The sequence below is a fragment of the Ochlerotatus camptorhynchus genome, unplaced genomic scaffold (assembly GCF_037179485.1).
Source record: "Ochlerotatus camptorhynchus isolate MF236.1 unplaced genomic scaffold, CSIRO-AGI_Acam_v1.1 ptg000213l, whole genome shotgun sequence".
NCBI lineage: Eukaryota > Metazoa > Arthropoda > Insecta > Diptera > Culicidae > Ochlerotatus > Ochlerotatus camptorhynchus.
Window position 1 is genome coordinate 6,671,859 of NW_027040703.1, and position 23,200 is coordinate 6,695,058.

General features: G+C 41.7%; 1 protein-coding gene across 11 annotated transcripts in view; it reads right to left on the reverse strand.

The window, feature by feature from the left end:
- The window catches only part of Glut1 (Glucose transporter 1), a 317,829-nt gene that overhangs the window by 261,636 nt on the left and 32,993 nt on the right, over nucleotides 1-23,200 (reverse strand). For 5 of the 11 annotated variants that reach the window (XM_065224647.1, XM_065224643.1, XM_065224646.1 and 2 more), the window contains exons 2-3: nucleotides 3,537-3,686; nucleotides 3,014-3,154 (exon numbers count right to left, since the gene is read on the reverse strand). The exons of 1 other annotated variant lie outside the window; for it this stretch is intronic. In XM_065224647.1, coding sequence (XP_065080719.1) covers nucleotides 3,014-3,154; nucleotides 3,537-3,669 — 274 coding nt within the window. In that variant the 5' untranslated portion in view covers nucleotides 3,670-3,686. Of the gene's footprint in view, nucleotides 1-3,013; nucleotides 3,155-3,318; nucleotides 3,429-3,536; nucleotides 3,687-23,200 lie in introns of those variants that run through there. 5 more of the 11 variants (XM_065224649.1, XM_065224648.1, XM_065224654.1 and 2 more) reach the window with 3 other exon arrangements.

The following is a 23,200-nucleotide window of genomic DNA, read 5'->3' on the forward strand; positions in this document are numbered from 1 at the left end:
AACGATATAGTGGTTCTCAGAATTTCGGTAGTTTTGATCCTTATCGCAAAATATAAAACCTGTATTTTTTGTATGTTATCATTAGGGTCACCATTCCCATGTTAGGGTGGTCCAACAAATCAATTGTTTTCAAAAAAGACTTTTTTCAAAAATACATAACTTAACTGGGCCGATTTCAAAATAAAAAATATCAAATGAAAGGTAATTGCAAATACTTTTAAGGAAAAATATAATGATACTAATAAATAGGATTTTGTATTGAAAAACATTTATGGTATTTGTTTTTTTTTTTTTATGGTTTTCATGGTTTGTAGACAGAGGGCGCAATACGTGTTAAAAATTTTCCTTGAAAATTTAAGCTTTTTGAAGCACAATACCACACAATAAGCGATGTGTTTTTGTTTGGGTTTTGTTAAATATTTTTTGAAGGGTTTTTCTACTAGCTAGTCTAGTCGCTAGTAGAAAAACCCTTCAAAAAATATTGATCAAAACCCATAAAAAAAAAGAAAAAAAAAACAAATGCGTCTCTCCCATGTAACGGTCGCTATAAATCAATGGAGACTCATAGGAGTATTGAGCGAAACCCCAAAACATAATAACTTCAAAAAAATGTTACTCAAAAACGAAAGAAAAACTAACCTCGCTGATTTTTTTATATGTTGAGTAAAAAAGCCTAAATTTCTGTCTACAAACCATGAAAACCATAAAAAGAAAACAAATACAATCAATGTGTTTCAATACAAAATCTCATTTGATATATTTTATTTTTCGTAAAATGTATTTGTAATTCATTTTCATTTGATATTTTTGGACCACCCTAATGACATCATAAAAATACGGGTCTAATGTATTGCGATAAAGAACAAAACTACCAATTTTTACGAAACTCTGAGAACCACTATATCGTTTTGCTATGGAATGGCTGCATTAGGGTGAGTCAACTTTATATGGTGGATCAAAACCTCCTGATCCCCACTGTTTTTTCATTGTTAATTAAAGTCACTACCCGCTGTGCAAAATTTGAATGAATTTGGTTACGATCTGGAACGCTGGGAGAACTTTATAATTTGTATGGGTTAATGTATGAGTAGCGGAACAAAATTGTTCATTAGCTAGCCAAAAGCTCAAAAATTGATTAATTTGTATTAATCCTGGGACTTAGATTGGTAAAACTAAACAGAAAAACTTTGTCGAAAATTGCAAATTGATTTGACTTCTGTGCAGAACGTTACTAAACCTTTACTAAAGGCCAAGAGCTCTACGCATAACTACAGTCTAATATATAAGCTTGTAGGTATGCGTAGTGCACTAGGCCTAAAGTAAAACCATAACAACTTTTCGTACAAAAGCTGAATCGATTTGCAGTCTTGGACAAAGTTGTTTTGCATTGTTTCCTAAATCTAATTACCAGGTTTGTTAAAAATTTATCAATTTCTATATTTTTGACAAGCAAATTAAAGGTTTTGTTCCGTTCCCCATACATTTTCCAAAGCAAATTTTAAAGTTCTCCTGCAGTTCCAGATCATCACTAAATTTATTCAAACATGACACAGTTGATGGTTACCTAAATATACATCGAAAAAACAGTGGGGGTCAGGGGTTGGGATCCACAATATAAACTGGACGCACCCTAATGTACATAAAAGGATAATATTAGGCATTACATTTGATAACGGCACAAAAGCATTTGTAAACAAACTTTCTACACGCAAACCAAAAATCTATTACAATGAATGTTAGTTCCATTTCCTATCATCCTCTGTATATGAACATCGCAGCGAATGTTAGAAGTTGACCTTGCAGGCGATTTAATGGTTTTTTGCCTTTTTTTATTTCGTGTTCTGTCTGTGCTTTCACCTACACAAGCAAGCATTTGCCTTGATTTTTATGTATAACATGGTAGAACGACGCACACACTTGCCTCGAATCTCTCCAGCAGAAAAAAAAAGCATACGAAGTCGAGTGTGAGATGAAATGAGCGCTTCTTGTTTGCTTTTAGGCTATCCTTATCCAGAGGCATGGAGAGAACAGTGGAGAAAGCACAGGTCTAATAACCGCAACGTTCGTTGTTCGAGTCCAGTCGGCAACCTTTTTCCTATTTTAATTCGACATAATTAATTTACCTCACCAATACACTCTACATTTTTCGGTCTCCAATTTTCTTGCATTGGACCGCAGCTAGGTATATCGCATCCTCGGTTCATGCGGTCTCCACTGACATGATGATGAATCCCACATAATTGTAAGCGAATCTTACATCCACCGGTTGGGTGTAAGGCCCTTTACACGTGAACCAACAACATTATCGGATAGGGGCAACTATCATCTTTCCGAAAGTGGTATTGGTTTGCGTGGGCGTGGTTCGCGTGTAAAGGGCCTTAGAAAGTTTAAATTTTCAATAGCGACCAAAAATATCCATTAGTAACATCCCAATAACGCGTTCATCTAGATAAAATTGATAAATAGCAGATTTTTAGCGATGGGCCCAATCTTAGATCCATAGGCCAACATTAGAGCCATTTCCCCTATGTTGCGTTCACTTGCACATGTTTGAGAAAAATCATTCAGAAAATTATAACTTTTTAATTTTTATGAGATATATATATTTTTTGTTCCTAATAATAAAAGTATTGTTCTGGAAAAGATTTGCTGGACCAAAACCGATAGACAAAAAATAATAAAAGTATTTATTTGAACGAATTTATAAAACTTTATAAGAAACACTGTTGTTTGAAGATGTAAAGCTTGAATGTTTTCAGCAACTTTTCATAAAAGTTTACGTTATACAACTTTGCTCAAGACAACAAACTTCTAGCGTGCAAAACAAATAAAGTTGGTATCGCTAGGCCATCTTTGTGGCAAAAACTTTAACTATTCGGCGAAAACTTGGACTAAGACGTCAACTCAATTGGCTCCGATCCCAGAGCGTTCTTAATTTTATCCTGATAAATTTCATTCCCGGCCCACTGTACAGTGATGTGACAAAGAAATATACCAGATTTTAAATACTCACCATCAGGGCGCAGTCGTATTGGAGGCGAGGTCAGCTTAAGCGTTGATGACAGGGCATGCGAGTCCAGCGGCCCTCCAAAGACATACTCATACGTGGCTTCCTGACTCAAGGTTGCAACTGGAATGCGGGTGAAATAATAATCTTTTTTGTTATGTTATTATTTGGGCTTGTGCTTGGTCCAAAGTGCATTTGGCGATGAAAAGTTGAGAGTGCTAGAATATTTCAATTACGATTAACTGATAAAACAAACGATGTCGGAATGTGGAATGATAATCATAACGAAATTATGGAAACAAAGTACTTACTTGAACTCATACTTGAAGGAAACACTGAACTAAATCATACCAAGAAATCAAAATGCACTCTATTCCCATCGAAGTTGAGGAGATAACGAAGTGAGTTTTGAACGGGGAGGATCATGCTCGCAAATGGATTCCGACAAAATGAAAATAAAAAAAAATATGTTACACTCAATCAAATATCTAGCGAGGAGCGGCGATTCCGTGTCGATCTGGCAACCAACCTGGAAACACTGACAGCGGTTGTAACACTTGCGTCGAACGTAACGGCGGTGGTAACGGCGGTAACTGTGGCTCCGGGCCGTTCGAGATGGAAGACGGAGGAGAGATCATCGAAGGGTCGCCGTTTGCCGCCATAACATGGAGACGGCCGGCTGTTTCCGATGCGAATGATGTTAGGTGTTGTTAGTGCGATGTGGTTAGTATGAAACCGACCGAGAACGAGACGGAAAGCAAAGACAAATGGTATTTATTTAGGGTTAGTTTGTTAGTTTGTGACACGTTCGTTGATTACAATCAGTTTGATATGCCGTACGCCAGGGAAGAATGTCTGTAGCACGCACCGTCGATAAGATCCCGCATTTCATGAATGCCAGCACTCACCAACAGAGTAATTTTCCAGCAAATCGATTCCCACATCGAGTGCACATGATATCGGAGAATGTTGCCGCAGAGGACATGGTCAACCGAGTGAAAAATTTCACCTATCTCGAGCAGTTGATCCCCGATCGGAATGGACCTGAACGATGAGTGTGCGCTTCTCTATGCCAAGGCAACCAGCCGTAAGATATTATTCAGAAACTCCCCCCTCTCCTACTCTCTCCGCAACACACATATTTACTTATTCACATTCCAGCTTGGTTACAGCAAGAACTCGCTCCAAACAATGCCGTTATACGGGGAGAGTCCAGTTCAAGGAAAGACTTCTGCTCTGCACGGAAAGGATGCTTGATGCAAGGTTACCTACCTATATTGCTTGGTTGTTGCTGAGTTGTATGCTAAATCAGACATTGCATTTGTGGAGCTAAAATATGAAGCATTTGCATGCAGCACACGGTTCCCGTTCCATCCATAGCAAGATGCATTTTTCAGCAACCATGACACCAGACCAACATCGTAGGAGAATAAGGTAAATATCGTGCCTGGGGCATAAACAGCACACACAAAACCCCTAAATCTTTAGTCGGGCTCTGCTCTGGAGGAAGTTGCAGCAGGAATAGAAAGGAAATGGAACATACCGCACCGGTCTGTACATTTCTGTGGATGCCAGTTTGAGTGCAGAACTGTGCTCATTGGAAAGTTTTAATTTAATTATTATGGAAGAATAACTTCAGTGCGGTTGTGTAGCAAACCGGAAATATTGCTGTGGTGGTTTGAAGTATCAGAGAATGGGTAAATTTTCCCACAAAAGTCATTTAATTGTTTTTTTATTTCGGGCAAAACGAAAATCATCCATATTTCTGTTTTCGAACGAATCTACAGGGAAATGGTTTTTGTAACATTAAAACAAGGAAATTCTCCATAAACCTTGGAAATGTTCCTTTACTGCGTAGCGAATAATATTAGGATAAACTTCTTAAAGAAGATTATAAAAGAAGCAAAAATTCGACTCGCTATTGAGTAAATTCACTTTTGACGAAACAAGTCGACTCAAATTTGAGTCGGTCTGATCGACCGTGTATACAAACTGTAAATTATTCCTGCACATATTAATAATATAGCCTCCATCCTCTGTACATATCATAATAATAAAGCCTCCATGTATCAAAATTTTCGAATATAAGTTTTAGTATAAAGCGGATACGATTTCTAATAAAGAGTACACACAGTCACGCAAATCAAACATTTATAACATTCAATGTTAGTTGCATTTTCTATCATCCTCCGCAGAGAATACATCATCCTCCGTTGATGCGTGATGATGAATCCCACATAATTGTAAGCAATTTTACATCCCCCGGTTGGGTGCACAATTACATTACATACAGTAACATTCAGAACAAGTTGAACATTCAGTTTAATTCAGTCTAATTAGTCCTCTGACAAATTCAAAAGAGAAAGTGATATAAGCCCAACCCGAGCAGGATAAAATAACGAATGAGTACCTCATTCTGATCTGATACCTAAATTTGGTATTGACTAGCATGACATAAGAGGTAAAATACCAAAGAATAAAACCAAGAAATTACATGCAAAATACTTTCTTATAAACAAAAAATGATGTTTCTTTCCTTTATTTAACGTTGGTCTCTGTTCCGCAATCCAGCGCCAATCACCGACGAACATCGATTGCCATCCATTAACGGCAATCGAATGTGCAAGAAGGCAGCTTCCACACCTGCGTAGGATATCGCACCAATTCAACACACATGGGCCGGGACCAACGGCTTTACTTCCCTTCCGAAGGTAGACGTGTCCAGAGATTATTATGCCTCAGAAAAAAACCCACCGACATCGGTTGGTATTGAACCCAGACCCATTGGGGTGAGAAAGCAGTCACGATTACCACTACACTACCGGCACCGGATAAAAAAATATATTTGGATACCATGTGGATGTGTCTTGAAAGTCTCTTTAATAAAGAAAGATAAGATAAGATAAGATAATACCTGTGTGGTATTGTTTTGGTATTGCTTTTGCCTAATTTTGGTATTGGAATGGTATTGTGGAAATATTTTTGGTGTAGGACTACGTCTTTAATTTATATACTGGGGGTACACTTTGTGAAAACCGAAAATGGAACATGAAACAAAATTATGAAAGATTTTGAACATCAATAACTCAGCTGCCCCTGGACTAATTTCAATAATTTTATCACCAATCGATCAGAAATATTTCCACGCATCTAAACCAATGCTTTTGACTGATGAATTTTTTTTAACAAAAAACTATTGAAAAAGTGATAATGTTAAGCATTGTCCAATGTACAAATAAAAAGTTATAATTGTATCACTGTTTTCATGAAATAAACGTTCTTCCCAAATCCAGTCGCCATAATCGAGTACCACTTGGTTGCACATCATTCTGCTTTAAACTGAAAAGATGTAAAACAGCGCTGCTGTCTAGCCTCAACTTATTCGCTGCCAGACTGCTGAGCAGTACAGTCGACGTTTTTCTCTAGCTCGCTTCGTTCGTTCGATTGCGTTATTTCGTTTAGTCTCGCGTTGTGTAGTGACGCTCTTGCTGACCCAGCTATGGGTAAAAAATCTCGCGGTGGTGCGAGTGCCGACAATCACGGGAAATGGTCTAGGCCTGAAGACAATAGTGACAGTGTGACAGCTGCGAAGAAGTTGCTTGACAACAATCGATTCTCTGTTCTGAAGGACGGTGCAGAGCCGGAACAACAGGACCGCCGAAAAAGGACAGAATGCCGCCCTTCTACGTAAAAGTCTTCCCTCCCGAACTGCGGGAAAAATAAACTTCTTCATCACGAAGGGCGTCCGGTGCACCACCCAGCGGTGCACGAAAGGATTGATGGTTCCTGCGTTGAACCATTACAACGCGGTTCAGACCATGCTGGACCAAGCACAGGTGGATTACTTCTCCCACGACATCAGCCGATTAAGGTGGTCCTACGAAGACTATACGGCATGGACACAAGCGTCCTATTGGAAGAGCTGGTGATTAATGGACTGAGCCGGTCAAAATTCACAATATGGCCCGCCACGACAAGGTCGTCAATTACCGTGACCAGCTATACCTGGTCTACCATATGAAGAACTCAACAAGTCTGAAGGACATACAGGGCATCAGCGTCCTGTTCAACACCATGGTGAAGTGGGAGCGGTGCAAGCCAGTTAGCCGCGGAGTCACCCAATGCTCGAACTGCCTGCTGTTCGAGCATGGAACGAAGAATTGCCATATGACCAGCAGATGCACCAAGTCTGGGAAGCAACATCAAACCGACGCCTGCGACAGACTCAATGAAGCCGATTCCATTTGCGCCAACTGCGGTGCTGCTCACAAAGCAACAAGCAAGGCCTGCCCGAAGCGCACCGAGTACATCGAGATCCGGAAGAAATCATCGACGAGAAACCAGCCCGGCCACAAGAAAGTGTCGGAAATTAATGACCAGAACTTCCCAACGGTACCACGACGACCAACTACAGTGCTGCCACCGCTGCTACTCAATCAACGATTGGCTGCTGCTCGTGCCGCTGCTACTGCTGCGGCGGCCGAAACCGCTCAAGTTCAAACTGCCGGAGTCCCTGCAAAGTCAGGTCAAGAGACGACTACTGCTCCACAGCCCCTGGCGTCAGGATGGACCATCCCTACCGCAGCCAGAAATCAACGATGGTTCATGGTTCACCGCAGCGGAACTAATGATCATCTTCCTCAAGATGCACGACATTGCCAACACCATTAAGAACAAATCCGATCAGCTCCAAGCTGTGGCTACCTTCATGCTCAGTTATGAACCGTGAGCTCATCAAAATCGCAAACTGACACGCTTGCTCGCTCAAGAGCAAAATTATCGAGCTCGTTGACATCCTCAACGAACACAGCATCGACATCGCCATCATCACCGAAACTCACCTGAAACCGGAGATGAACGTTTTTCTTCCTGGATTCCAGCTCGTGAGGTTGGATCGGACAAGCTCTATTGGTGGTGGAGTGGCCATCACTACCATCGCTACCATCGCAACAACATCTGCTGCCAGCTGCTACTCAGTTTTCAGCTGAAAATGATTGAAGCATTGGGAGTGGAAGTCTCCACACCCGTCGGCCCCGTCACCATCATTGCGACCTATTGTCCGAAACAAGCCAACGCCAGGGATTAATCCGCGGCAGATCTTCGGAGGGATATTATCAAGATAACACGACGCCGTGGAAAGTTCATCATCGCTGGCGATCTGAACGCCAAACATCAAACTTGGGGCAACCAAAGGCGGATATCTGGAGAACATCTCACAACCAGTAGCCCACCAAGAGTTAAGCTAGGACCACTTTCCGGTGGTGGCTGAGGTGGGCTGCTCCGTTAATCGATTTCATGCTTCCCGTCGAAATTACCATCGGGTAATTTCTGCTGGGATCGGCTCCAACAAGTCGTCGACGAAGCCATCGATTTCGGCGCCCTACTGGAGACGACTGATGACATCGATAGATCTCTGTGCGCCGTCGATGACATCGATAGATCTCTGTGCGCCGTCCCGGGCCCGCGAACAACACGTTCCAGCTTCCAGACGAGTGAGAGCCTTGATCAGAATACTAAAAGTCTAATCAGACTCCGTAACGCCATGCGTAGGCAGTACCAGAGAACTGGACTGCCTACCTTGACGACCCATTCCAACCGTCTAACCAATCTTATTAAAGCCAAAATTGTGGAACTCAGAAATGAGAATTTTGCCAATAACATCCGTTCCCTCCCAGATTGTGCAAAATCCTTTTGGAAACTAACAAAAGTCATCAAAACTAAACCGAGGCCTATTCCACCGCTGGTTCCACTGAATTGTCTCGACGGTTCAGTGGTTCACCTGATAACACCTGAAGAGTAGGCTGCCGCGATAGGTCAACGTTTCATCAGCTCCCACAATCTCGGACAAAACATCACCAGCCCTCACGAAGCTGAGGTTGCTGAAAATGTAACCAATCTCCACCAGGTTCCTAACATCTTTCTCGAGGAATCCGAGATCACAGCTGACGAACTGTTGGCTTATATAAAAACTTCCAAAAACATGAAGGCCCCAGGTTTCGACAACATCCTGACACTGGGGCTCACTAGAGTTCCAGATTATACAACCCTCTGGCACTGATTGTCAATCGGTGCCTCCGACTTGCCTACTTCCCCTCGTGCTGGAAGTCAGCTAAAGTCATCCTCATTCGGAAACCTGGGAAGGATCCTCCCTCTCTTTCAAGTTACCGACCCATCAGCCTTCTCTCAGGGTTATCCAGGCTTTTCGAAAGGGAAGTTTACAGCCGGCTTCTAACATCTGCTGAAGAAATGAGCAGTTTGGTTTTCGAAAAGGTCGATCAACCGTTCACCAACTGACCCGAGTAACAAACATTCTTATACGGAACAAGGCTATTTCAAAAACACCTACTATGGCATTGCTAGACGTTGAAAAAGCGTTTGACAATGTCTGGCATGATGGCCTGATGTACAAGTTGCATCGATACAGTCTTCCGATCTTCCTCATGAAGATCATACAAAATTATCTATCGGACAGGACGTTCCAGGTCTCTCTGAATGGCATCACATCGGATGCCTTTATCAGGTGTGGAAGGAAATTCAATCTCATAGTCATAGAGTACGGGTTGCCAATCTGGGAGAGTTGCACACATTCTCATCACCTCAACCTACAAAGGATCCAGAACAAGATCCTGAGGATGATCCTCAATAGTCCCCCACGTACTAGACATTCTGAGGTCCACCGCCTGGTTGCTACCATCGAAAGAGATTGCTGCATGCGATCAGATCATTAGGGTTCTGGCACGTTAGGTTAGACAACTAGGTTAAGTAGGTAGAATATCAAATTTTCTAATTAAAATCAACCAATATGTTTTCCTTAAAAGCAAAATGTTAACTGTAAAAAACTAAAATCAAACAGTAACTTGTTACAAACATAATCACCAAAGATGAATAGCTTTCGGGCTAAATGAATAATAAGTTAATAAACAAACATTTTAGTAGTAGTAGTAGTAGCCCCAATTCATTTTCTTGAAAGGTGGTGGCAGTTTGGTAGTCCACTCTTCTACCCAACAAATGACTGGTCGTGGCAAAGGAGGGAAAGGCCTTGGTAAAGAATGCGCCAAGCGTTATCGCAAGGTTCTTCGTGATAACCGCCATCCGTCGTCTGGCTCGCCGTGGTGGTGTCAAACGTATCTCCGGTCTGATGTACGAGAAAACACGAGGTTTGCTGAAGGTGTTCCTGGAAAATGTGATCCATGATGCTGTCACCTACACTGAACACGCCAAGCGTAAGCGGCCATGTATGTCGTTTACGCTTTGAAGCGACAGACTCACGCTGTACGGTTTCGGAGATTAAATCATCACCAACTTTGGCAACAAAACGGCCCTTTTCAGGGCCAACAAGCTTATTACAGTAAAGAGTTGGAATAGAGTTTATCTCCCAAGTAGCATTGCAAGTTTAATCGTGATTTTATAGCATTCTACAAGTCTAAATAATGGTCTGCAGAGCCCTCATAAAACCCAACTTGTTACATGGGCTGTGCCTGTTTGTCTGTATTCAGAGCCACACGCCCCCAACGACCACACAAAATGCTTCCCAGAGTTGTAATCTTGTAATCAAACTTGGAAGCAGGGGTGCAAGTGATTTAGAATGATTCTCTTCATCAACTTTCTTTTTGAAAAAAAAAATACTTCAAATTTGGTACGCCTACAATTCAAAAACTGAAAGAGTTGAGTTGATGATTGATCAATTAAAAGAGCTAAATACTCTTCACATTTGTTCCGTCCACTAGCGGTCCTACGTCAAGCTTCCGTTCGTGCCCCTAGTCACAGACTCTTCTACTTTTTGTATTATTTTTATTTATTTTTTTTGTATTTTAGTTCTCATGTCAGAATATAACATATGAGTACCAAATTCGAATTATTCCGATTCGTTATTTGGCGTGAACGTGAAGTCAGTGTTCACTCGGCTGTCGACAGAAGCAGACCACTCTCAATGTGTGTCACGCGATCGTCTGTTTACTCGGCAGCAACCATTGTGTGGTCTTCCTCATTGTTCTTCATCAGCAGTTCTTTCAGTCGATGCGTCGTCGACTTTGCAAAGCAACCGTTTCGTGATTAATGTGTGAGTGCTGACCACGTTTTGCGTCCATTGCTACAATGGAAGCGCTCTGACCCTCGTTGGCGAATCTGCCATACAATGAAACCATTACAAGCGGCACATGTTCTGGTAGAGGAGGCTTATTGGATAGCGAAAGATAAAATGTTTATTGTGTTGTACCTTTTGACTATAGTTTTAAGATGTATTGTATAGTGAACAAGAATTCTCGGCTCTGTAAAGTTAATTCGGTTGAGCCTTATCAAATAAATTAATAATAATAATTTGGCGTGAAGCCGCTCTATTGTCAAGTTTTAAACAATCTAGAACAAGAAATATTCCTCCCAGATGATGTTATAAAGCAACAAAAAGAAAGCAGAACTTCAGGACTCGAACATTTTTTTTTAGAGAATACTCGTTTAGGAATGCCGAAAGAATGTAACCACAGTTCAAGTCTTTGCCTATTTACGTGAGGAGTCCTGTTTTAAGGATTGAAATATATCATACACAGCTAAAAAAAGTAGTGTAAATTTCCGTTACTATGATGCACATAAATGGAGCGTCATAAATCATACAAATTTACATTATAAATCATGTAAATTTATGAGACATGTCATGCAATATTCCATATATTGTATGCAACTTTCCACCTTTGTTTGCAACATTTCTTGCAAGCTGCTAGTTTACGTGAAAAGGAAGTTTACATACATGAATGTTTGCATGCATGGATGTTTACATAACCAGTAAAATTCAGATTTTTTTAGTGTGTACATTCTACCCGAAACGCTTTCCCAAAATTCATTGCACCAATAAAGCTCGATCGCATTTGCTTTATTTAATTGCGAATAAATCAGTCCCCGCAATTCAGCATTCGCAACGGCAATTGACCCACATAAAAGCTGTTTAGGCATTGTTTTGCACGGAGCAGCTTTTTTCGCCGCTCAAACCATCCGGGCAACAAATCAAGAACGGGTGCTAATATTAGCACATAATTACCGCCACTCGCAATGACCCCCATGGGACAGATTAATCTTTCGATGTGCGATGCAATCTTTGTCGGTTGCCGGTGGAGGTGGTGATGGTGGTTAATTGCTTAGCGATTCTGGGAGTTCGATGATTCTTCGCGCCGGCCGGCAGGCTTCGGTGCGGTTTTTCTTCGTCTCATTAGCAGGATACGCCTTCCGGTGCGTCAAGTAGTTGTATCTACGTGGGAGGTGCAATTTAAATTCTTTAGAACCAACTTTCTCCAGTGTCACGTTTATCGATCCATGTTCAATTCTATTGCAGACAAGGACGCCATAAATAGTTTATATCGGTGAAGTATCATTGTAGCCCAACCGGAACGAGTCCCAGTCATGCAAGCCGCATTATTCCCGCGGACGACGAATGTCGGCTGATCTTACACACACAAAAACTACTTCAAATTATGCTGCAGTTCATAATTCACCGAAATCGACTTGTTTACGCGGCTCGGTGCCAATACAAATTGGATACACAAAAAACGGTCGTCAGCAGTCAGTCGTCACACTCGATGGGGATTTCTATGCGCATTCCAAAGGAAGAAAAAAAAACTCTCGGCACTGCAACCATCACGGTAGCAGAGGTATCCCTGGGGGGAAGGGACTTGCAGCGTTTTTGTTTCCAACTTCATGTCGACTGATGATGATGGTATGAATAATTTCTCCAACCTGGAACGATTACTGTTATTAGTACATACGTACAAACGAAGCCAGAGCATTCGAATACGTTTTGGTGACCTCGCAGGGCATACATTTTAGTTCAGCGCCGCGGCGGTTGGGTGCGTTGTTCGAGGAATTGTGTATTTTCTGAACCCATTCGAGCGAGAAGAATTGTGGGGAGGGGCATTTTTCAGATTAGTGCACCACATTTCAACGGCCATCACCAATAGTTTGGCCCATATGCTTGCGTTGTTTAAATTTTAAATATTTAAATTAATCATGCCATTTTCAATTGCTACCCGTTGGAAATGATTTTTAAATCCACCTCTTACGAGTGCATACATCCGTGCACAGTGCAAATACACAAACACACACCGAGACAGCACAACCTTGTGATGTGTCGGGCAGGTGTTGGCGTGTGTCTTTGGAGAGTGTTCCACTTTTGCTATGATATACGTGTTCAAACCCCGCACACCGTCGGTCGATGATAATCGAATATTGATTTTGAAAAGTTCAACTCATGGCAATCCATCTATCGCAACACTTGCAACAGGAAGTGTAACGATTCGTGCCGTGCACCTCACTAGGCTCGTTTTAACGTCATGAAAATTAAGCACCCGCATACACGAACGACGGTCGCCAGTCTTATTTTGTTTCAAGCCGAACGACGGTGGCCACCCGCCACAGTCTGCGAATCCGGAAAGTGGCTCAAGGGTGTTCCGATTCCGGTTGGCTTGCGGTGCCCGACGGGCAGGTCTAGCTATTTTTCGATTTCCACTGAATCGTGCTGGCTTCCGTTGAGCGGAGCTGTTGAATTGGACTGAGCATTGGGAAATGAGAGCTCGCACCCCGGGTCAGATTTTTCGCGGGTGCGAGAAAAAAGAGGCCTTATGTGCAAGACAGCGGAAACCATTCGGAAATGCACCGATAGACTCATACACATAAGTCTCCGTTATCCGGGATGTGGACCGCTGGCATTGGATTGATTTTAATCTAAAAAATCGTAAAATAATGCAAGGTACCTTGATCGATGACAGGGTCGCCTTTACCACCCGTTGGGGCCCTGGCTTATTTTTCTTGTTTCGGTACCTCCTTTGTTATAAATTGGGTTCGTTATCAAATCAATTTTCGAATTCTCACACTGATTAAAGGGTGATACGGTCAAAATTTGGTCAATATCAACTTGACGTATTTCTTTCAATTTTGCATTTAAAAAACCTGAACACCCCTCATTTTGAAGGTGTGTGTGTGTAGAATGTTGCTCCTATTTTGATTTTGGAATTCACTCTCAGTTGTCAAAATGCCGTCCAAGCAAGAAGAGCAGCGTATCAAAATTTTGCTCGCGCATCGCGAAAATCCGAGCTACTCGCACGCAAAGTTGGCAAAATCGCTAAAAGTTGCCAAATCAACCGTTACAAATGTAATTAAAGTGTTTGGGGAACGATTGTCGACAGCCAGGAAGTCTGGATCGGGGGGAAATCGAAAACCGGAAGCCGCTGAGACGACAAAGAGAGTTGCCGGTAGTTTCAAGCGAAACCCTAACCTCTCTCTCCGAGATGCCGCAAATAAGCTGGGTGTATCGTCTACAACCGTGCATCGAGCCAAAAAACGAGCCGGACTATCGACTTACAAGAAGGTAGTGACTCCAAATCGCAATGATAAACAAAATACGACGGCCAAAACGCGATCCCGGAGGCTGTACACGACGATGCTGACGAAGTTTGACTGCGTGGTAATGGACGACGAAACCTACGTCAAAGCCGACTACAAGCAGCTTCCGGGACAGGAGTTTTATACGGCAAAAGGAAGGGGAAAGGTAGCAGATGTTTTCAAGCACATGAAACTGTCAAAGTTCGCAAAGAAATATCTGGTTTGGCAAGCCATCTGTACCTGTGGCTTGAAAAGCAGCATTTTCATAGCTTCCGGGACTGTCAACCAAGAAATTAACGTGAAAGAGTGTTTGAATAAACGTCTGCTGCCTTTCCTGAAGAAACACGGTTGTTCCGTACTGTTTTGGCTGGATTTGGCATCTTGCCATTACGGTAAAAAGGCCATGGAGTGGTACGCCGCCAACAACGTGCAGGTGGTTCCCAAGGACAAGAACCCTCCCAACACGCCAGAGCTCCGCCCAATTGAGAAATACTGGGCTATTGTCAAGCGGAACCTAAAGAAGACCAAAAAAACTGCTAAGGGCGAGCAGCAGTTCAAGGCAAACTGGCTTTCTGCGGCGAAGAAGGTGGGCAAGGTGGTTGTACAAAATCTGATGGCAGGGGTCAAGCGTAAGGCCCGGCAATTCGGATTTGGAAAAGCGGAAGCCTAACTGAATATTTTTCCTGAATTTTATACTAATTGAACTTGAAAAAGAAATTTAATTTGATTTTTTAAATAAACGATTTCACCGATTTACACCAGTTTTCCCTTGACCAAATTTTGACCGTATCACCCTTTATATTAAGTGGCTTGCATCAAACCTCTTACGTATTAATATTTTTCTAACCGGTTTATAGTCTCGCGTACATTTAATGTCTAAAAATGTGTTCCAAGGGTTAGAAAAAATACCCATATTAAGAAGCAATAACATGAGATTGTAGCTTAAGGTTCAATTTACTTTGATGCAAGCTCGCGTCATTCTGTTCTTTTTGCTATCTTACACAAATTGCGCGAGCAAAGGCCTTCAAAAATGCATCAAAGTGAATTGATCATTAAGACCCCAAAGACAAAGTTCTGTATTTTTTAAATTCTTTGTTTGTGTGATTTTTAGCCGTCAGAAAGTTACGTATTGATCTGGGTCGAGAAAGTATATTTCTTTTGTTTATAATGATTCAACCAAAAATAACGCAACGGCTCAAGACAAAAGGATTGCCGATCTTACGAATCGACTAGTTTTGTAGCAAATTTTATGTAAATGATTTTTACTCATATCTCTGCCATTTTACGATCGTTTTTTTTTTTTTTAAGAATTGGGTTTGTAACATTTTTAAATGAAAGTGGAACTAAATAGAACCCTTATTCCATATACATCGAGATACGTTTGTGAAAGATTGGTTAACAATTTTACAATGTGTTTCAAATCAATAAAATAGTTATTCAAGTCATCGATCAAAAGTTTGGGGTGACCCACAGTATGGTTTGTAAGTTTAATTGAAGTTTTAATATACAAAACTGGGAAAATATGTTAAGCCACATACCAACGTAGAAAGTTATAAGGAATGTTCTGTTGAGGGCCTCCAAAATTCCCAGCTTCTGTGCCAGGCGACCGGGGTCGTCTGCCAGGAATTACGGATCGGGTAGTCTCCAAATAATTCCCAAATTTCCAATACGATTACGATTTTCTAATTCCCAATTTTGATTTTGTTTGAAAATTGAGATCATTTTCAACAAAATTTATTTCTGTTTCGATTGAAAATCGTCAAAAGATGTGAAAATTTCCATCGAACTTGCGTAAGATTTTCGTTTATGTTGGAAGTTGTGATTAATTTATTTTGCAATTAGGACAAAATTTGGGAAAATTTTGCATTCCACTGCATACTGTAAACAGAATTGGAATTTTATTTACCAACACTTCTTCTTCTTCTTCTTCTTCGCATTCCAAGCTTATTGTTTATCGCATATTGGAGTATTGCGTGCTCTCAACTTAGTATTCTAGATGCACTTCCACAGTTTTTAATTGCGAGCTTTCGATGCATGTACCATTTTTGAATTAGTATAGTTGTGTGGCAAGTTCAATCATACTCTATGTCGAGAAATTTTCCAACCCGAAAAATTCCTAAACTGGACCGGCAATGGAACTCTGCTAAGGGAGGCTGAGCTGAAATTTGAGAAAAATTGTGTTCAATTTCGTTAATAGTTGATAAATGTTTCTCTTGAAATCTTGTCAATTTCACTTAAAAGTAATGAACATTTTTATTGTAAGATGGGGCAAACTTTGCTTAAGCGTTTTACCATTCGATTGGAAAATATGATCTTTCAATGGTTGGAGGCGAACCAGCCTCAGGCTGAAAACCTCTCTAATAAAGATAAATTAATTAATTAATCTTTCAATTTGTAGTAAGACCAACTTCGTTATAAGTTGCGGCAAATGCCAATACAAATGTTATTAAATTTGCGTGGTTTTTTTAGTTTCTTGTTAAATTAATATTTTACACTTATTAATTCGAAAAACAATCGAATTAATAAGTGTCCGTTTTCATTGTAAAAGCTTATAACCGAAATTTATAGAAGTGATGAAAGTTTTTGTTAACTATTGCTAAAATGTGCTTGAAATTTGTAAGGGATTTTTTCTGGAATTGGAGAAGAGCTGAAGAGTCAAAGTCAGAGTCAGAGTCTACTGGCGTGCACAGGGTGGGGAAAGGTGGGGACAATTGCCCTCCATTTTATAAATAAGATTACTATTTCCAGATTTACAGAATTATGATATAAAATAACCTGATTTCTTGATTACTTGATTTGAAGGTAAAGTAATTCCATTTCATAATATAAGTGCACTGAAAACTTTTTATTGCGTCAATTCCTTTGAGATGGTGCCTGAAAATTGCACCACACAAGGTTTTTTTTTCAAGCTGGTTCATGGAGGGTTAAAAGAAGAGGGTAAATTTAAGGTTGAAAAAAATTCACCTTCGTGATGGTAAATCAAAGAAATATATTTTTATTAAATATTTCTGGTGTAAAAATATCATTAAGGTGGTGCATGGAGGGACTAATCAAAATGAATAACTCTGGTGGAAAAATTAAATCACGCTAAAAATTTGGAGGTGTACATTTAACTGAAAATTTCTGGTGGAAATTTCGCTAAACTGTGGTGAATGTAGAAGCGAGGTTGATTCATTTTTCTGGTGCATGATTTGCATCGTTCTGATGAATGCAAGCTTCATCAAAAATTTATGGTGGAAAATTTGCAGCGCATGAAGAGGCAAAACCGGAAAATTGCTCCACAAAGGTGCATGGTGAAACAAACTTCACTGTCAATTTTTGGTGCACCGTTCTGGTGAATGGTGGAGCATGCTTTATTGAAAATTTCTGGTGCAAAATTTGCATCGCTCTGATAAATGAAATGAACAAAATCTGGTGGAAAACTAGCACTGGTCTGGTAAATGAAGGCACAAGTTTTATTTAAAATTAAGCTATTTTGAAAATTTCTGGTGGAATATCTGCACCGTTCTGGTAAAAGGATGGGAAGCTTTTGGAAAATTTTTGGTCTTAAATTTGCATCCTTATGCTGAATAGAGAAATAAGCTTTAATAAAAATTTCTGGTGTAAAATTTGCACCATTCTGATGATTGGAGGGAAGCTGCTTTACTGAAAATGTATGATGAAAAATCGGAAAATATGGGCAAGCTTTGGTGAAAAACCTGCAACATTCTGATGATAGGAGAAGCAAGCTATATTGAAAATGTCTGGTGGAAAATGGAAAAAGGAAATCTGCACTAATCAGAAGATTGGAGACGCAAATTTTAACGGTGGAACATTTGCATCGTTCTGATCAATTCAAATATCCTGGTGTAAAATTTTATGGGTGCCAGTTTGTATTGATGTCTGGTTAGCGTAGCCTGGGCAATGTTGTCAATCCGACAATAGCAGAGTGAGCAGGTGCGACGCGAAAACTGGCGCGGTAACCATAGCACGGTGATAGAGGAAATGCTTCGCCAACCCGAGCGTCTGTTCACCATGGAGGTGCGGCTCAAACAGCGTCTGACTGGCATCCAGCGGCTGAATAAGAAATGTTCTTCCCCGGAAGCTACACCAAAGATGGCAGCCCCATCACGGCGGATAGAAGACCTTAGGCCAACCATCTACTGTCTCTGAAACCTTTACAATTGTTACAGAAACCAACAGAGAAAGACATCGAACTGATTTAACGGCAACGACTTTTAGCGCAAAGCAACGGACACGAATTGGATCATGGAATGTATTGACGTTAGCCCAGCAGGGTAAACTGGCACAACTCGCCAACGAGGCGTGACGCATGAAGCTAGAAATCCTGGGACTGAGTGAAGTTCGTTGGCCAAACTTTGGAGAACACAAACTGCCGTCGGGACAGGTACTACTATACTCTGGTATTCGAGGTGAAAACGCTCCCCGCCATTAGCGTCCAGGCAAGTGCTGCGCTCATCAAGTGGGAGCCTGTTAATGAGAGGATAATCGTTGCCAGATTTAGAACACGGGTTCGTAACCTTACCATAATCCAATGTTATGCGCCAACCGATGCTGCCGAGCTACAGGACAAGGAGAATTTTTACAGTCAACTGAATGCCGTCGTGGATAAGGTTCCAAAGGGTGACATCAAGATCTATACTGGCGACTTCAATGCGAAGATCGGCTCCGACAACACGGACTATGAGCGTGTCATGGGACGCCATGGTCTCGGCGAAATGAGCGAGAACGGTGAGCTGTTTGCAGAATTTTGTGGCAATAACGACATGGTGATCGGAGGCTCGCTTTTCCCCCATCGGCCAGTGCACAAAGTCAAGTGGGTTTCCCGTGATGGACATACCGAAAATCAGATCGACCACATCTGCATCAGCCGAAAATGGAGACGGAGCCTTCTTGATGTCCGGAATAAACGCAGCGCCGACATCGCGTCTGACCATCACCTTCTAATCGGTGAAATACGCCTACGCATGGCGCGGATCCTGCGACGGGAGGAGAGATTCGGGCGGCGGTTCAACACACGCCGACTTGAAGATCCAGCGGTAAAAAGGTCTTTTGTTGAAGAACTTGAGACTCGAGCTGCGGACGTTCCAGAAGGTGGCAGCGTAGAAGAACAATGGACGGCCATCAAGAATGCCTTTATAGAAACAAGCGAGAACAACTTTGGTGAGCTGCGCACCCAGAGGAAAGAGTGGATCACAGATGAAACCTGGCGGAAGATTGAGGAGCGTAGAGAAGCAAAAGCCGTGATAGAGCGGGTGAGAACCAGAGGAGCCAAGAACGAAGCCCGTCAACGGTACTCGGCTCTAGAGAAGGAAGTCAAGCGGTCTTGCACACGGGACAAGCAAGCGTGGGTGAACTCCCTGGCTGACGAAGGGGAGAAAGCCGAAAACACTGGCGATATACGCCTCCTCTACGATATCTCACGACGCCTGAGTGGAGCAAGGATGAACCCGAGGATGCCAGTGAAGGACACGACTGGACAATTGCTTACCGACCCCACTGACCAGCTGAAACGCTGGTTTGAGCACTTCGAACAACTTCTTCAAGTTTCGACGGCCAACCAGCCATCAACATCTCGGCATGATCCGCCTAGGGTGCGGCGCATCACTCGCATCAATTCCGAGGCCCCATCACTGCAGGAGATTGAAGCAGCTATCCGAAGCATGATATCCAACAAGGCTCCAGGGGTCGATCGCATATCAGCAGAGATGCTCAAAGCTGACCCCATGCTATCCGCACAAATGTTGCATCAACTATTCTGTAATATCTGGAACACCGCGACTTTTCCGGCCGACTGGATGCAGGGCATCTTAGTGAAGGTCCCAAAGAAGGGGGATCTGACTGTGTGCGACAATTGGCGAGGCATCATGTTACTGTGTATTGTTCTCAAAGTTCTGTGCAAAGTTATCCTGAATCGGATACAGGAGAAGATCGACGTGACTCTCCGACGGCAGCAGGCAGGATTCCGTGCCGGAAGATCTTGTGTAGACCATATTTTCACGCTCCGCATCATCCTGGAGCAGGTCAATGAATTCCAAGAGTCCCTTTATTTGGTATTCATTGACTACGAAAAAGCTTTCGACCGTCTCAATCATGAGAATCTGTGGGGCGCCCTGAGACGCAAGGGAGTCCCGGATAAAATCGTCAACCTCATCGAAGCGCAGTATGAGACTATCACGTGCAGAGTTCTGCATAACGGAGCCTTGTCCGACCCTATCCGGGTAGTCGCTGGTGTGAGACAAGGATGTATACTATCACCGCTACTGTTTCTCATCGTAATCGACGAGACCGTGTACCGAACCGTGGGCTGCTTTGGCAGCCTATCACCATGGAGCATCTCAATGACTTCGATTTGGCTGATGATGTTGCTCTACTAGCACAACGGCGCTCTGATATGCAGAGTAAGCTCAATGACCTAGCCGAACGCTCCTCTGCGGCGGGTATCTCCATCAACGTCAACAAGACCAACTCGTTGGATATCAACACGGGCAACCCTTCCAACTTTACGGTAGCGGGGCAAGCAGTGGAGAAGGTCGAAAGTTTCCAATATCTTGACAGCCAAATAGTGTCGGACGGCGGGACCAAGAGCGACATAGGTGCACGAACCAAGAAGGCTAGGGCTGCCTTTGCGAGTTTACGAAACGTATGGAGATCCAACCAGATAAGTCAACGCACCAAAATCCGAATATACTACTCGATCATGAAATCTGTGTTGTTATACGCCAGCGAGACGTGGTGTGTATCAGCGGAGAACACTCAGAAGCTGCAGGTATTCATCAACCGATGCCTGCGGTATATAATTCGTGCCTAGTGGCCTCACAACTGGATATCGATTGCCGAGCTCCATCGTCGATGTCATCAGAAGCCGATAGCAACAAAAATTCGAGAGCGAAAGTGGAGGTGGGTCGGCCACACACTTCGACGGGGCGGAAACAAAATCTGCAAGCAAGCGCTGGATTGGAATTCGGCAGGACATCGCAGCAGAGGCAGACCCAGGGGCTCATGGCGGCGGAGCCTCAATAAGGAAATTAAGCAAGTCGATAAGAATCTGACCTGGGCCCAGGTCAAGGCAAAAGCGAGCAGCCGCCCAGGATGGAAGTCTTTCACGTTTGCCCTTTGCACCGCTGATGGTGCACAGGACCCTTAAGTAAGTAAGTAAGTTTGGATTGAAAATTTCTGGTGTAAGATTTGCAACGATCTGCTGCATGGAGAGGCAAGCTGAATTGAAAATTCCTTATGTAAAAATTGCACAGTTCTGGTGAATGGAGCGGAAATCTGGTAGCAAAAACTACAACGTTTTGTGTGTATGGGCGGGCAACTAAAACTTGACTTCCGCGGAGAACCTCAAGGGTATTGAATTCTGAGGACAGTTCTAAAAGAAAAGATTTCTGGTGATGATTCCATGAAAATTCTGCGAATAATTTCTATTGAATCCTGCAGATAGTTCCAAGATAATTTCGAAAAGAATACCGAGAAAATCAAATTTTTAATGAAATTCCAAAGGGATGTTGAGAAAAATTTCAAGGGAATTCCGAGGATAATTTCAGGCTCATTCTGGGAAGAAATTCTGGAAGATGCAGAGGAAATTCTTCTAAAACTTTAGGGGAATTTCAGTTCCAAGGTGTTCTGAGAAAAAAAAGTTCTAAAATATTCCGAGAAGAACCTCAAGGATATTGAATTCTTATGACAGTTCCAAAATATTTCTGGGAAGAATTCAAAAAAAATTCTGCGGATAATTTTTAGTACATCTTGCAGATATTTCGTTTTTATGGCTTTCTCAGTCTAGGGTAATTCAAACAGTTAGTTTTGCATTGTTTCAAGATAATTTTGAAAAGAATACCGAGAAAATTAAATTTTGAGTGAAATTCCAAAGGGATTTTAAGCAAAATTTCAAATGAATTCCGAGGATAATTTCTAGCTCATTCCGGGAAAACCTTCTGAAACTCTAAAGGAATTTCAGTTCCAAGGTGTTCTGAGAAAAAAAAATCCTGAAGGGTTCTAAACACAATTCCAGTGGACTTCTGAGAAGAATTTCAAAAGAGCTCTTTGGAGAGTTCTAAAAAAAAATCAGAAAAGAACCTCAAGGATATTGAATTCTAATGACAGTTCCAAATGAATTTCTGGATAGAATTCCTAGGAAATTTTGCGTATAATTTCTAATGAATCTTGCAGATAGTTCCAAGATAATTTCTAAAAGAATACCGAGAAAATTAAATTTTGAGTGAAATTCCAAAAGGATTTTAAGGAAAATTTCAAGTGAATTCCGAGGATTATTTTTAGCTCATTCCGGGAATAATTTTTTTGAGGAACTTCTTCTGAAACTCTAAGGGAATTTCAGTTCCAAGGTGTTCTGAGTTAAAGTCAAGAAGAGTTCTAAAAATAATTTCAGAGGACTTTTGAGGATGGACTTTTTCTCAACTGTACAAAGTTTAAATACAACTTTTGGATTCTTTAATTGAAAAGTGGCTATTGGATTGCATGAACCTTGTTCTATTGTTGTCTTGCTAAAAATTCGTCTAGGAATCTTCTCTGAAAATTTAAAGCCATTTGTTACCGTTGTTAAAAAGTTACAGCTGTTCATGTGCGTTACAATAAATTCGGGTTTGTACTTAATATCATCTTTAAAACATGTTTAATTTTCGGCATCATTTTCTGTCACCGGTACTGGCGGTACATTGGAACGGTTGATCTTCGACATCATCGATGGGATTAAATTGCGAATTTCCATTAGCTGTCTGAAAGCAGTTTGCCTTGAAGAAGATGAACCTTCACCGGAGCATAAAATGAATAAAATTCACTAAATTAAACAGTAGGGAAACAGTGGTGGGTGGA